Raw genomic sequence first — 15,637 nt, forward strand, 5'->3', positions numbered from 1 at the left:
TTAATGGGAGAAAGGAAATATACCTTGTTCATTTGAAGAAACTTAATTTGGAAACGAGATTGGTTGAGACTGACTCGGATCGTGAAAATTTAGCAGGTAAATTAGCTACATTGACTCCCGGTTTTACAGGTGCTGATATCGCCAACGCATGTAACGAAGCTGCTTTAATTGCAGCTAGAAATAAAGATCCATATATTCTCCTATCTCATTTCGAACAAGCTATTGAAAGAGTTATTGCAGGTTTGGAAAAAAAATCAAGAGTCTTATCAATGGAAGAGAAGAAGACCGTTGCATACCATGAGGCAGGACACGCAGTTTGTGGATGGTTTTTGAAATATGCTGATCCACTACTAAAAGTCAGTATCATTCCTCGTGGACAAGGTGCTCTTGGGTACGCTCAATATCTACCACCTGATCAATATTTGATTAGTGAGGAGCAATTTGAACACAGAATGATAATGGCGCTTGGTGGACGTGTTTCAGAAGAAATACATTTCCCATCAGTTACAAGTGGTGCCCATGATGACTTTAAGAAGGTTACACAAATGGCAAATGCTATGGTTACTTCTTTAGGTATGTCCAGAAAGGTCGGTTACATCTCATACGATCAAAAGGATAGTCAATTTCAAGTGAATAAACCATTTAGCGAAAAGACAGCAAGAACTATCGATCTTGAAGTTAAAAGAATTGTAGATTCTGCCCACACAAAATGTAAGAAGCTCTTAACCGATAATTTAGAAAAAGTTGATAGAGTTGCTAAAGAACTATTGAAAAAAGAGGCTATTACTAGGGAAGATATGATTAGATTGTTAGGGCCAAGACCATTCCCAGAAAGAAATGAAGCCTTCGAAAAATACCTGGATGATGTTCCAGACAAAAATGAGAAAACATCTTCGACCAAAGATTAAATAACGACTTCAAAAAAAATACACTCCACTCATATTCATGTTCATATTTTTTAAGAGCTTCTTTTATGAAGTGTTTTGAACTCGAAAATATATGTAGTTGTACACTCTTTAAATATATTCATGCACATAATTATATTACATCGTTTATTTTCTAAAATAAGTAACGGGAACATTATATACTCGATATATATTATAACAACGAAATGGAACTGGGTCTGTCTGAATTAGAAGAGATTAGGTGACAAATAATACACAGTTTCGTGAGCCCATTTTAGAGGGCGGTTAGAATGTCTCTTCATCTATTATCAAATTATTCGTAGGCATGCTATTTTTCGTATCTAGTTCATCCATCGGATTGTGTATAATGGCTTCTTGCGATTCTTTCCCATTCCCAACTATTTCAGACGCATTTTCTTCCTGATTTTCCTCGACTATTTCGAATCCATCTTCAGTTGCATATAATATTTTTTGTACTTTAGACAAGAATTTTTCAAATTTATCATTCTCCATTTTGTAGACGCCCTCCTTAATTAAATCTTGGGTGGTTTGGACAAGAATTTCAATGTCTCTAAGTTTTCCGAAATAAAACGAACGTTCCCTCTCTAAAATATTCACAGTCTCTTTATATGAGTTTAGTTCTTTGTTTAAAGACCCTACGTTTCCCTGTGCCTGTGACAGTTCTGTCTGAAGTGCCATTATCTGTTCATTTGAGAACTTCCTCGTCATACCCATTGAAGAGGATCGTGGCGCTACTGTTGAACCTGCCGCTAGATTATTCCCCATACCACTGCTTCTTCGTTTGGTCACATTAGCTGGTGTATTGTTGGTATTTCCGATGGTTGTGGTTGGTCTGTACCTCCTTCGAGCATTTGGATCATATTCTGTGGCATCCTTATTTTGAATCCAGTATTTTTTAATCCATTGTAAGAATTCAAGGTTATCTTGGAATTTACATCTCATCAACTTCTCTACGTAGACTGTCTTCTCAATATGATGCCTCGAAAAGCAACTTTGTAAAATTTTGTAGTTGGTCTGAAAATCGTATTCAGCCTTAGCATCAAATTTGACCCTATGCATGGGAAGATCATTGTATATGGAATCCATGATCTGGCAATATGCCGCACCTGTACCACATTCTTCTACCTTCTTGCAGTTTAACTTCAACAATTCATTTAGCCAATTTAATAGTTCACTACGTGATTCACCAATTCCATTCATTGTCTCTCTATCCTTCAATGGTTTCTCCAAAGAATAAATTTAGTGCACTTTCTTCATGTTTCATCTTAGGCGTTTCCGTTTGTTTATACTTTTTCTATTATTGAAAAAATCACCACAAACGATTTACGCGTCAGTGAAAATGACATTGAAACACTAATTCAAGCGGTCTTCTTATAATGATTGTACTTACGTAAAAAAAATTGCAATGCTATATACACTATTTTTAATCAAAGTTTACCCTCTTTAACTAATGACCCATCCTCATATAAAACGTCTAATATTTCCTTGAACTTTTTGGTGGCATTCATACGTTTAATTTTCAAAGTTGGTGTAATCACATCATCTTCAACAGTTAGCGGTTCTAAACCAACATGAATATTATGCATTTTTTCAAACCCTTGTAATCCGACTGTATACCTATTAATAATTGTTAATAATTGACATCTTAATTTGCGGTCCGTATTCAAGTTCTCTACTAATTGCTCACCCGTCCACATTCTAACTTCTGGATTCTTTCTTTCTAATGCCTTCTGAACCCCTTGAACATCTATACCAATAATGCCAATAAGATGTGGTTTCAATGGATGGCCATAAATAAAAATTTGTGTAATGTATGGACATGATGACAAATAAGTATTTTCAATCTTTTCTGGAGCAATGTATTCACCATGTTGTAATTTGAAAAAATTCTTTACACGATCAATTATGTGAAGTCTACCTTTTGCATCAATAAACCCAACATCACCAGTAGAAAACCAACCCTCTTCATCTAAAGCCTTTGAAGTTTCTTCAGGGTTCTTATAATACCGATCAAATATTTGCGGACCTCTCAATTGCAATTCACCCTTTAAATCCTTAGCAGCATCATAGCCCATAGCAGGAACAGATTTTAATCTACATTCACAACTTATCCCAATTGCACCACATGAGCCCACATCACGTTCAAAGGGTTCACTTAGACATACACCTGCGAAAGATTCAGTTAATCCATATCCTTGTCTCACACCTATATCCAATGCACTTCTCAAGAATAGTAAAGTATCCTTGGAAATTGGAGCCGATCCAGTAACAATATAAGAAGCATTGGTTAATCCTAAGGAATCTCTAATCTTATCAATGAGGACACGATGAAATACCAAGAAATTCATTAGTGATTTATCACGTCCACCTTTGGAAGTTGCACGAGAGATCTTGGAGTCCAAAATATTATTGGCAACGTTTTTTTGGAAAGCAGATTTGTCAAGGGAGCTCTTGATACCAGCTTCAAATCTTGTTAACACACGTGGCACAAGGGCAATTGCATCTGGTCTCAAAACTTGAAGATCTTCCACCAAAACAGTTGGATCAGGTTTGTGTAAAAATCCCATACCTACACCCATCGCAAAATTATAAGCGACCATCATCCTTTGGAAAATGTGAGCTAAAGGTAAGAAACACAAATCATGTAATGGTTGGTCAGTTCTTGTTTTCAAATTCTTGAAAGTGGAGAAACCAAATGCAATACCAGACGTAATATTTCTATGTGTCATTTCTACACCCTTTGGTAAGCCCGTAGTACCTGATGTAAATGAAATGGTGTATACTGAATCAGCAGTTGGTTTTATTATTGGGACCTGATTTAAAACACCCAGTTGTTCCACCTGTTTCATTGAATATAAAGTAATTACTTCATTCTTGGAGTTAACTTGGTTTGAAAGTAACGAATTGTTAATTAAGGATAATTCTTCACTATTCATTTCTTCCATACATATTAAGGTATTAACAAATTTCAAATGTGGAAGAATACGAAGTACTTTAAACATGTTAGACTTTGCAAAGATCAAAACTGGAGACTCAGTTAAATTCATGATATATTCTGAAGTTTGTGGCCCTAAAGTTTCATATAAAGCAGTGTTCGTTAGGGAATAGGCTTGAGATGCCAAGTCAGAAATAACCCATTCAGGGTTATTATGAGAAAGAATAGCGACTATGAAGTCGTTGCTGTCAAGTGGCATCTTTCTCTTATTATTAACTAGGGACATTATACCGCTCCCTAAAGCACGACTTCTTGCCTCAATATTTCGGTAACTATCAAATTCATATGTTATACCCCAAGTATTGGTAGATGCATCGAATTGTCTTCTACCCAGACAATCATTATCAGGCCAGTTTCTTACGGAGAAAAGAAAATGGTCGTACATTGAAAGCAGGCTCTTATCTAAACAAGTAACTAGCCTTTCTGGAGATAAGGAACTTCTATAGGTAGGACTAAAACCTTGAATTTCAGAGCCTTTCAAAGGAATTGCTTGTTGTTTCAAAAAAGTCTTGTATCTGGGGTAACTAGTCAAAGGCAACGCTTCTACCAGTTCCTTGATGTATTCATCGGAGCCCTTTCTGAAACCTGAAAGTCTTTCTTTCATTGCTGCATACCTAGGGTCCTTCTCCACCAGTTCAGCAATAGAGTAATCTTTTGGAGTTGGTTCTGACATGTTGGTCTGATGAGATGATGGTCCTGGAAATTCGAGACCCAAGCAATGAACCTGGCTAGTCAATGGAGAAAATGAACTTCATAGTCTCTGCTTATATAGAATGGTATTGACACTTCCTTTACCCCATTGACCATTTCGTTTGAAGAAACATATTTGGGAAAACTCTTCTTCCTAATTTGATAGCGCCAATTGGAGATTTTTAGGTAATAATAGCCGGGTTTAATTTCGCTTAGACCCATACTCCGATAATGGAATATAACAAAAATAAAAATAACTGAGAAGTTTAGTTAGTTCTCTGTGAAAGCTGTTCATGCCTAATAAATAATGTCTATAGATGGTCAAATAAATATATATATATATAAATACTATTGACAGGTTAGAATGATTTTTTGGATAAAATTAAGGCACTATTTCATCTTTAAAGCATCCTGGAAACCATCGACAACGACATCCGGCACACCAGGTCCTTTTGCAAACCCCATGCCACCTAAAGAAACTTTCCCATCATATCTATCTAGGAATTCTTTTTCTACTCTTGCTTGCCATTCATTGTATCCAACAAAATAATGCGGGAAACACTTTTCTGCAACAGTATACACCCAGAGCCCATCATCCAAATCTTCTCTACTTATCTTCATGTGTCTGTTTAAAGCATCCTTTACCTGAGAAATACATTCATCTTCGGCAGGAATTGTTTGCTTCCCATCTTTGTTTAATAAGTGACCTCCCACCATTATTGTTAGCTTGGTGTAATCATTGGATCTCAGCTTATTCTTACTTCTTAGATCAAAAGGTTTGAAATTATTTTCAATAACAGAATCAAATATGACACCAAGGACTTTTTCAGGATTTGGATTTGAACTTGGAACTAGGTAACCAAAACCTTCTAATTCCTTTGGAATAACGTCTTTCTTCTGCAAAAAGAAATTCACAAGAACAACCGTGTTAGCTTCTACTAATTTCAAATCCTTGACTAGGTTTCGATAAGTGGCGGAAACCATAGATGCCATCTTATCAGGGGTATTTGTAAGTCTTAGATGATCGAATCCTTCCATTTTGTCTCCATTGGATAACTTCACTCCAACAGTTGGCTTTCTAGATGTATATGATATCTTTGTAACTGGATTATTTACCAATATTTGGACATTCTCCATTCCATCTAATGCTTTTCTGACAACTTTTGGTAAAGTTTCTAAACCCCCAACTAGTCCTAACATTGGATACTGCTTTAGATTCTGTGATAACTTGATCAATACATTGGAGTCTTTGTTAAATTCGGTTTGGTATTCTCTTAAACATTTACTAAGAGGGTTGCCGCTCTTCGAGCTAAACAACTTTTCCTTCCAGTTCTGGAAAGCTGCTTTCATTGTTGATCCATATTGTCTTTCTGCATAGAAAGTTTTAGCCGCAGTCTTTTGTGCACTTAATGTAGAAATGTCATCGGCATATATGCCATGGTAGATGGCACTAAGTAAATTCTTGCCAATAAGATCATTCCCATATCTTCTATCCATTAAACTTTTAACAGTTTCATCGGAAGTTGGGTTTATACTAGGTTTCCTGAACCATTCTCCCAATAATCCACTAAATAAACCTTTACTCAAGGGATTGGATATAAACTTTAAAAAACTTCCAAGTGAATTGGGCACTTGCACTAGATGATCATTGGGGTCTAATAAGAACTTCCTATTTGCATTTGAATTCGCGTCAATACACTGTATTGATTTTTCTTCGTCATGATTCCTTAGGATATCCATAATCAGGACAGTACCATCTGACACACCCCTTAGTGTTCTTGGCCCTCTTTCTAGCATAATTGGTTTACCTTCAGCATCCTTGGTATTCCATGAATTAATCCAACCATCTGTCCTCTTTGCACCTTCGAATAAAGTGATCTGGATGTCAGGTCTTAACTTTCCCAAGAAGTAAGTAAACATGAGTCCAGAGACTCCGCCACCAACCACTGCAACCTTAGAGTTATTGGGCAATTTCTTCAATGGCAAAAGCATCTGATTCAATTGTTCGTGTGTATGTTCTTGAAAGCCCTTGCAACGGTGTTCAGGTTGTTCTGATTCTTCTCCCTGTTTATGTGCTGCTGTCTCGAGAAATGAAGACACATTTTTCAAGATCCGAAGCTTATACGATTCTCACGGGACAAACAATGGGCGTTTCATATGTAGACAATTTGCAAGTCAAAAAGAACGCCAATCTTTCACCAGAATATATTAATATATGAAATATATATGTGCCTATAAATACTACCTTTTGACACCCAATGCTCTTTCTCTTGATTGTCTAATGGAACTTAACCTCCAAGAATTTTGATCTTTAGAAAATTTATTGTAAAGGGGAGTAATCTTCACTCTCTTACGCGACAAACTATCTGAATCTGTAGGTTTATAGAAGTGAGGAGCAAGTTCAACAAGCCATTTGGCTTCAATGCTCGTCACTTGTGACATATATTCCCTGGAAGTTAATACTAAGCTATGGTAGATCACATATTCATACTCTTTACCATATAAAGAACTGGACGGATGGATCCCAACCACGGTACCACCAAGAATAGTCTTGTATCCAACTTGTGAATCCCTCTTAGATGCATTCATAAAGAAACCTGTCACTAATGTTTTCCTTATTAAATCTGGGTCACCGTGACAACTGGTCAATGGTAGCCCCAATTGTCTGAAGATCATTGATATTTGATTCTTAACGTCCTTCGCTCTCTTCAAGTGTCTTGCATGCAAAAAGTTTTGAGTACAAAAATCATCTGAGCATCTATTCTGCTCCCAACGTGTGTAGACATTTAAAAGTGTTAAATGATCCCCATATGGATGATGGAATCTTGCCTTTCGCTGGTCTGCTTCTTGTTGTTTCTCTTTCGGTCTAGAAAATACGTTTTGAACTGAGAGCATAGAAATTATGGTAACTATTTCGTCAGAACATTTGTTAGTTACAGAGGAAATTAATGCTCGGGATAATGTTGGATCCATCGGAAACTGTGACATTCTCTTACCTAGTTTCGTTAGGAACCCATCATTATCTAAGGCCTCCAAATTGAAAAGCTCCTCTAGTGCATGCATCATTAAATTTTTAGGTGGTGGGTCCATAAAATCAAAATTCATTAAATCATTAATACCCATTGCCTTTAGCATCAATATTGTGTTCGAGAGATTCTGTCGTTGAATTTCAGGTATGCTATTCTGCAGCATTTCGTTGTAGAATGCAGATTCAGTGTATAGTCTATAACATTTACCAGGACCCGTTCTACCAGCTCTCCCTTTCCTTTGATTTGCTTGGGCTTGTGAGATGGGCGTCACGACAAGTTGTTCCATTCCCGCCCTTGGATTATATGTATTAATTTTGGCAAATCCAGGATCAATGACATAGTATATACCATCAATGGTAATGGAAGTTTCAGCAATATTGGTCGCAAATACCACCTTTCTACTTCCTTCTGGTGTTGGTTCAAAGATTTTAGATTGAACTTCACTAGGCAACGCAGAATAGACTGGTAAAATTAATAGCTCACCGATAGTATCACCTAATGTTTTTACTCGTTCATACAGTATTTCACAACATGAATCAATTTCTTCTTGACCAGTCAAAAATACCAATATATCCCCAGCACCTTCATTAATATGTATTTGAACAACAGCATCTAATGCAGCTTCAATATAATCCATTTGCGGTGATTGTGAATACAAGACTTCCACTGGGAAAGTTTTACCTGGAATATTTATAACAGGACAGTTGTTAAAATATGCGGAAAATTTGGCTGAATCTAAGGTTGCAGATGTAACAATCACCTTAAGATCTGGTCTTTCTATCGCTGCTTTCTTTAGTAATGCGAAAAGAATATCCGTTGCAACAGTTCTTTCATGAGCCTCATCTAGCATGATGACAGAATATTTAGAGATTATTGGATCCAGCAAACATTCTCTTTGTAACATACCATCTGTCATATACTTAATCTGTGTTCTCTTTGATGTCTGATCCTCAAATCTTATCGTATAACCGACTTCTTCACCTACTTTACAACCAAACTCTTCGGCAACCCTTTTAGCCACAGATACAGCAGCAACTCTACGTGGTTGTGTGCACCCAATTATCCCCCTAGTTCCGAAGCCGTCTTCATTTAAGTATTGAGTAATTTGTGTTGTTTTACCGGAACCTGTCTCACCAACAATAACCAAAAATTGATTTGCTCTGACGGCTTCTAGCAATTGATCCCTCATTTTATAAACAGGTAGCGATTTCCTTTGAGTAGTCATTGGTAGGGAAGTTCGTTTCCCGTATGTAATGCGTTCTCTCATTCTATTTCTCTCCCAGGCCGTAATAATTAATTGTTTCCTTAATGTTTCAATCTCCTCCTTAACTTCATTTGGATTTTTGGTTGGATCGTCTTTAACCCGTTTTCTTCGTATCTCTTGTTCAATCTCCTTCTTTTTACTTAATTTATCCTCTCTATGCTGTTTTATGGCATTTGATCCGTACATAGCCACTCTATTCATTGAACCTCTAGGTACTCTTACAATTTTTGGCATTTCGAATCTTTTGGCACCCTTCTCTAATTGACCCTTCAAGAATTCAGGTTCATCATCCAAGTTTAGCTCCACTTCAATATCCTCATCCTCTGTAGTATCATTATTATCGTTATTACTTGGAGTTTCTCCAGTTTCAGAATTATTGTCTTTCTTTTCTTCATTCAACTCGGGATAATCTTCAATTGGTGCTGCCCCACTAGATATTAACTGTCTAATCTCCCATCTTTCTGGTGATGTCAATGCTCTTCTTTTTATTTTCTTTTCAATTGACGTCTCGTTTGAATTCCTGGATTCAACACGACCTCTCCTATTATTTTCTAATGGAATAGCGTTGGCACCTCCTCCAAATTCTTTACCAGTCTTTTGATCAATATGTTTCATGGTTAAAGAAATTTTTCCATTCGATTGAACTTTAATCACTTTTACGAAGACAATTTGGCCCTCTCCCACAATCTCCTTCGGGTCTCTAACTTTTGTGTCTGCCATTTCTGATATATGGACAAGTCCATCACAATCTTTCAGCTTGGTTCCATATATTTGTACAAAACATCCAAACGCAACAAGTTTCTTAACTTGTCCCTTGTAGATTTTATTCAATTTTGCAGATTCATCTAATACAATTTCTGAGGATAAAGACATTAAATCGGAATTGTCATCCATTTTTTCCCATTTTATATCTTGATTTGGTAAGGACAGTCCGCTAGGATTTTCTTCTTTCTTAATAAATGGATTTGTCTCTAGTTCTCTTTTCACCTGTGGAGGTGTTTGTGGTTTTGCAACATCATACAGTTTACTAATAGTTGTAGTAGACAAACCACTGTCTAACTCATTTAGTCTCTTTGTTAGGTCGTTCAATGAATTCGATTTCGATATCACATCGAGGATAAAGTCACACACTATGGAATCAGTAATATCCAAGTCATCCTTCAGGATTTCTGAAATCTTTTCAGCAATGGGTTTCTCTTCATGGTTGAGAGTCAAAATATCGTATATTCGTTTTATATCTTCGGGAGAAAGACCAGTATCTAGTGCTTCGATATGCTCTTTAAAGTCCTGTTCGGTTTTTGAATCGCTTTTCATCTTCAAGATAAACTTTATAATTACTGGATCAGAAGATCCAATAATACTCCCTATCTTCTCATTAATGTTGGACATATGCCTTTGATGTGACTCCGGAGATGGCGACGTCTTGAATGAGGTTTTTTGTTGTTGGATAGGTCATCATGTTCACTATCTGCTAATAAATTTCATGTTCTCGTGATGGGCGACCCGCTCACCATTATAACAAAGACTATGAGTTACACTTCAAAGATGGAAGAATTAAAGATATAAATAATAGACAATTCTTGCGGGCAAGATGACATTATAAATTGTAAAGGTTATCTATATAGTTTTCTTCTCATTTAAAAATCATCCAATTGTCTTATACCATCCTTATCAACAATTTTAACGTATACCCCTTTGAAATCTACGGGCATTCTTCTTTCCAATTCCTCGATACATAGCTTCAAAAGTTTTAGTCCCTCTTCTGTAGTCATATCAGGTCTATAATGATGATCTAATAATGAGAAAGTATAGAACCCTGAATACCCATGAGCTGCATAAGGTAATTCCACTTTAGTTCCCAAATAATCTATCTGATACAAATTAGGTTTATTGAGTTTGGAATCAAACCCACCAATTAGCACATTTACTTGGTAAGGTTTTCTAGATCTAATAGATTTGGCCAATTCTTGTCTGACAAAACTGGATACCGCCTTAGGTGATAATTCATAATCCTCTCTAATGGCATATAGTTGAATATTAGCTTGAATATATTCTGCAAATTGCACTGTATCACCAGATTCACCTGTGAAACTCATTAAAGTGTGGGGGGATAGTTGTCTTGTCTTGTCGTCTGTGTCCTTGAGGACGGAGATACCTCTAGTTACAGCTTTTGATGATGCTAAGATGACAGCGTCCTGTACTCTAATACCTAAGATAATATCCATTGTGCGGTTCTGTATTCAATTGTATTTATTAACCTATTGGGGGTGGATATATACCTTGAAGTTAAGCATCTATTCCTATGAAGTTTTAACAATTTGCCACCTTATGTGTGGAAAAAGCGACTGGGTCACCCGGGCGACTGAAATTCCAGCAAATGTCAATGAATAAGAGAAGCACAGAATACAAGTATTATTATTACCTTGGTAGGTGTCTATATATATTACTTAGAAAGTCCAGCTGCAATATCTAAAATCTCTTTGCTCTCCAAAATTTGGACTTTCTCTCCATCTTTATTTAAAGCTAAATGAACACCAACTTTACCTACTTCATCACCATAAATTGGATATTCAGCAAGCCAAGCTAGTCTGGATCTATAAAACATCCCACCTATCATTCTCATTGCATCGTGGGTGAAAGATTTATGGGCAGTCTGAGGATCTCTTTCTCCCAATAAGATCCCAGGACGCAAAATAATAGTATGATCAAAATCTAACGCAACAATATCTCTTTCAATCTCCCCCTTCATTCTCATATAACTGAATCTTGAATCCAAAGAGGCACGGTCAGAACTAACCACCACTATGGTAGAGCATCCTTTTGCCTTTGCTGCCTTGGCCAGTTCAAGATTTAGGTCATGGTCAATCTTGTACTGATTGTCAAACCCGCCAAGTGCATAACTGGTCATAGATAACCCAGTAAACAAATACTTTGTGTTTTCTGGTATCAAGTGTGACCATTTGGAATTATCAGGCTCTACGATCTGTGTTGCAATGGAATCTGACTTAGGAAGGGCTCTTCTAGTTAAAGTGACTATGGTGTTAAACTTTCCTGTCTTTTCGGCCTCCTTCAGAAACCCCCCACCACAAAGGCCTGTGGCACCTAATACTAAAGCACTCATTATCTTATCTCTTTTGTGATTATTGATATTTTTCTTGTGTTTCCCCAATTCCCAAGTACGCTTAATTAAAGAGAACAAGAACAATTAATAAACTTTTCAAACTTTATCAGTAAAATTGAAAAAAGATTCTTGGTGTTAAATATGTCTTAGTTGACAGTTTCAATACCTTTTTCTTTAAGGTCTTTGCCCAATTGAACTCAATGTTGCAAAAATACAACTTATATTTATTCTTAGTTATATAACATATATATTCCTAAGTAAGGGAAATAATCACTCACAGTTCTCATTACCTTACTTTTTAAGTGCATCGGAAATATCTAGGATCTCTTTGCTTTCCACAATTTGGACCTTCTTTGCATTCTCCCTCAAAGCCAAATGAACACCAACTTTCCCAACTTCGTCACCATAAACAGGATAACCAACTAGTCTTTGAACCCTCGATCTGTAAAGCCATCCACCAATACACATTGCCGTGCCATTACCAAATCCCTTATGGTTGATTCCCTTATCTCTATCACCTAGAAGAATACCAGGACGTAAAATAATAGTGTGATCGAAATCTAGAGCTAGAATATCTCTTTCAATTTCACCTTTCATTCTCATGTAACTAAATCTTGAATCTAAAGAAGCACCACTGGAACTCACCAATACCACGGTGGAGCAACCCTTTTCCTTGGCGGCCTTAGCTAGGTCCACATTAAGATCATGATCGATCTTATATTGATTATCGAAACCGCCAACAGCACCTCTGGTGGTAGCTAACGCGGTAAATATAAATTTAGTATCGTCTGGAATTAATCCGGTCCATTTAGAATTATCAGTTTCCACGATTTGTGAAGCAACAGTATCGGATTCAGGAAGTGGTCTTCTCGTTAAAGTGAAAATCTTACTGAATGCATCAGCCTTTTCTGCAGCTTTTAAGAATCCACTACCACATAGACCTGTAGCACCTAATATTAAAGCACTCATGATTGTTTATTGAATATCTTTCTTGATTGATTGGTTTGCCAGCTAAGTAATTAGTTAACTATTATAGATAATTGGGAGAGTGTATATATATATGAGGGGGGCAAAGTGACTTTTAACACTTAGTGAATAGATTTTCCTGGGAGTTTTAAGGGTCTCGCATTTCAAAATTTTCACCACAATAGAGAAAAAAAATAAAATACATTGGCGCAATGCCACTTTTTGTGATGGATTAATTGAGTATCAAGTAAATCTCTCTACCTACGTACGTACGTAATCTGTTTAGGTTGTAACCAACTATAATAATTAAAATAAATTTATTGTTTTTAGCTCTACTTTAAACACTATAAGATTTGAAAATATTGGAATGGATTGATCTATAAAATATAAACGGTAATCATGAATGAATAATAAAGAACTAAAATCTAATTCAAGTAGAAATTAGATTTGGATATCATAAAATTAATTAATTAAAATTAAATTAAAAAATGTGGGGTTGCTTTATACTAAGCTGTTTATAACAACAAAGCGGCAGCGGCCAAGACACCGGCACCTAAACCAGCAACAGCCTTACCAGCAGCGTTAGCGGTTTGAGCGGAAACGGTAGCTTGAATTTGACCATCAGTGATTTGAGAGATGGCAGCAGCAGTAGCCTTAGCAGAAGAGGAGGCAGCGGCAGAGGTGGTAGCCTTAGCAGAAGAAGAAGCAGCGGCAGAAGAAGAAGAGGAAGCAGCGGCAGAAGAGGTGGCCTTAGCAGAAGAAGAGGCAGCAGCAGAGGAAGAGGCAGCAGCAGAGGAAGTGGTGGCAGCAGCAGAAGAAGAAGCAGCGGCAGCGTCACCGGTAACAATACCTTGAGCAGACAAAGCAGCTTCGACAGCTGGCACAAGTCTGGAAGAGTACCATGGGACACCAGTCAACATCATGGTAACTTCGTCACCGGAGATACCAGTCAACATGGTGGTGAAATCATCACCCTTACCCATAACGGCGGTGGCAATGATAGCTGGATAAGCTTGGTTTGGGTTAGCCTTAGCCATGGACAAGTAGTCGTTCATGTTAGCTCTGATATCCTTAACGTAGACGGATAATTCAATCAAGTTGACTTGTTCATCAGATGGAGACAAAGTAGTCAAAGCGTTGGTGGAGGTAGCCAAAGCGGCGATAGCAGCGGAGGTAGATAACTTGACCATTTTTATTATAATTAGTTGTTGATGGTTTTATTCTAACGATTGATAAAATAACATGTAAAGGACCAGAAATATTAACTACGAAAGAGTTCACCGTATTTATATAAGAAACGGGTCCTCGAACAGGATGTGCAATAAAAGTGAACTGATGACAGGATCGCTTACGAGTTTGTTCCTTCTTCGAGAAACGTCGCAAGTGTTCGTTCCAGGACACAAGCATGTCGTAAGCGAGCATGGCACTAAACAGGCGCAGGACCCTCGAGGAAGAGGGCTCCCCGTTTGGGAAACGTTGCAGATTTTCCAGTCTAGATCTCCAACCTAAACGAAAGTGCCCCACTGTATTGTCTCTGTCGCAGTGAAAACAATGAATAACACGTTTCCTCTTTGGGCGGGAATGTGTCCGCAAAGGGAAACTGTTATTTTGGGCACTTCCCGATTGGTACAAGTGCCGTGGTTCCTCGCGCAATCGCCTACCCGGCCCGATTCTCGGAGGCAATGACAGCGTTGCCCATGGCAAGGACTGACAGTAAAGACCCCCTGGTGGTGGAGGATACGAGGATATACGGAGGATATGCCTCTAGTGTCTGATCTTTAACGAGAGATTGAACAATGAACGGTTTATTCTATTGGGGTAGAAACACCCCTTAAACATTCTGAGCTAACCATGTTCTGGTAATATGATTATTTGACAAAGATTGACAGGCAAGGGGTGCCTCTTAAATTAGATTTTCTACATAGTGCGTGTTAGACTATTTCTCCCATGAGTGGTTTAACCAGCAACTACTTAATACTCTTGAAAATATTATTAATACACTCTAAGATATGTAAAGTGAAAACAGAGTCTCTGAAAAGTTGACTTGATTATCTTTTAGGTTTTTATTTATTTCAATTCAAAATTTTCTGTTACTTGTTCATTTTAAATTTTTAATGAAATATCTAAGCAAAAACATTTTTGATAAATAAAAAATTAATTTTTATAAAAAGTGAGCTAGGCAATTGTGTAGGAAAGACTCTCAAGATTAGATGTTCAAAAGGGTTATTCATTTCTGAACTGTCAGTCAAAAAGTTCAACACAGAAAGATGCCATCGCATCACCCATCTCTAAAACAAAAAATATTATTTACTACACTCTCCTAGGCTCTACATGCCCTACTAGGCTCTACGTACGTGAGTTCGGACAACTAAAGAAAATAATTCTTTAACTGAAAGTATCTCAATACTGAAAAGAAGCTACGTATATTATGTTATGTTCTTAAGTTTGTTGCCGCCGAAGATTAAGTCTATTATTAGCAAAATAAACAACAAATTGAAATCTTGCTGCTTTGCATTGAACGCAAAACCTCCACTTTTTACGGTTCTTGAATGGAAAATCGACGTCCATTGATTGTTGTGCGTCTTTCCCCTACAGTTGTTTCTTCGTACCTATGTGCCCATCAGTTATTACAACGTAGAAAAATCA

General features: G+C 37.1%; 8 protein-coding genes across 8 annotated transcripts; all 8 read right to left on the reverse strand.

The window, feature by feature from the left end:
* Positions 1-1,190: 1,190 nt before the first annotated feature.
* On the reverse strand, positions 1,191-2,126 carry BIM1 (microtubule-binding protein BIM1; the record flags this gene model as incomplete). The annotated part of the gene is made up of 1 exon (XM_003676584.1): positions 1,191-2,126. The coding sequence occupies one exon, from the start codon at positions 2,124-2,126 to the stop codon at positions 1,191-1,193; it is 936 nt and encodes a 311-aa protein (XP_003676632.1).
* A 227-nt stretch (positions 2,127-2,353) lies between these two features.
* On the reverse strand, positions 2,354-4,594 carry FAA2 (medium-chain fatty acid-CoA ligase FAA2; the record flags this gene model as incomplete). The annotated part of the gene is made up of 1 exon (XM_003676585.1): positions 2,354-4,594. One exon carries the CDS (start codon positions 4,592-4,594, stop codon positions 2,354-2,356), a length of 2,241 nt encoding a protein of 746 aa, XP_003676633.1.
* Positions 4,595-5,001: 407 nt separating this feature from the next.
* HEM14 (oxygen-dependent protoporphyrinogen oxidase) lies at positions 5,002-6,603 on the reverse strand (the record flags this gene model as incomplete). Its single annotated transcript, XM_003676586.1, has 1 exon — positions 5,002-6,603. One exon carries the CDS (start codon positions 6,601-6,603, stop codon positions 5,002-5,004), a length of 1,602 nt encoding a protein of 533 aa, XP_003676634.1.
* A 249-nt stretch (positions 6,604-6,852) lies between these two features.
* Positions 6,853-10,293, reverse strand: PRP22 (DEAH-box ATP-dependent RNA helicase PRP22; the record flags this gene model as incomplete). Its single annotated transcript, XM_003676587.1, has 1 exon — positions 6,853-10,293. One exon carries the CDS (start codon positions 10,291-10,293, stop codon positions 6,853-6,855), a length of 3,441 nt encoding a protein of 1,146 aa, XP_003676635.1.
* Positions 10,294-10,541: 248 nt separating this feature from the next.
* Positions 10,542-11,129, reverse strand: PRE1 (proteasome core particle subunit beta 4; the record flags this gene model as incomplete). The annotated part of the gene is made up of 1 exon (XM_003676588.1): positions 10,542-11,129. One exon carries the CDS (start codon positions 11,127-11,129, stop codon positions 10,542-10,544), a length of 588 nt encoding a protein of 195 aa, XP_003676636.1.
* A 218-nt stretch (positions 11,130-11,347) lies between these two features.
* Positions 11,348-12,025, reverse strand: NCAS0E02080 (uncharacterized protein; the record flags this gene model as incomplete). The annotated part of the gene is made up of 1 exon (XM_003676589.1): positions 11,348-12,025. The coding sequence occupies one exon, from the start codon at positions 12,023-12,025 to the stop codon at positions 11,348-11,350; it is 678 nt and encodes a 225-aa protein (XP_003676637.1).
* A 291-nt stretch (positions 12,026-12,316) lies between these two features.
* On the reverse strand, positions 12,317-12,994 carry NCAS0E02090 (uncharacterized protein; the record flags this gene model as incomplete). The annotated part of the gene is made up of 1 exon (XM_003676590.1): positions 12,317-12,994. One exon carries the CDS (start codon positions 12,992-12,994, stop codon positions 12,317-12,319), a length of 678 nt encoding a protein of 225 aa, XP_003676638.1.
* A 512-nt stretch (positions 12,995-13,506) lies between these two features.
* Positions 13,507-14,181, reverse strand: NCAS0E02100 (SRP1/TIP1 family protein; the record flags this gene model as incomplete). The annotated part of the gene is made up of 1 exon (XM_003676591.1): positions 13,507-14,181. The coding sequence occupies one exon, from the start codon at positions 14,179-14,181 to the stop codon at positions 13,507-13,509; it is 675 nt and encodes a 224-aa protein (XP_003676639.1).
* Positions 14,182-15,637: the final 1,456 nt, after the last annotated feature.

Source organism: Naumovozyma castellii, chromosome 5 (assembly GCF_000237345.1).
Source record: "Naumovozyma castellii chromosome 5, complete genome".
Classification (NCBI taxonomy): domain Eukaryota; kingdom Fungi; phylum Ascomycota; class Saccharomycetes; order Saccharomycetales; family Saccharomycetaceae; genus Naumovozyma; species Naumovozyma castellii.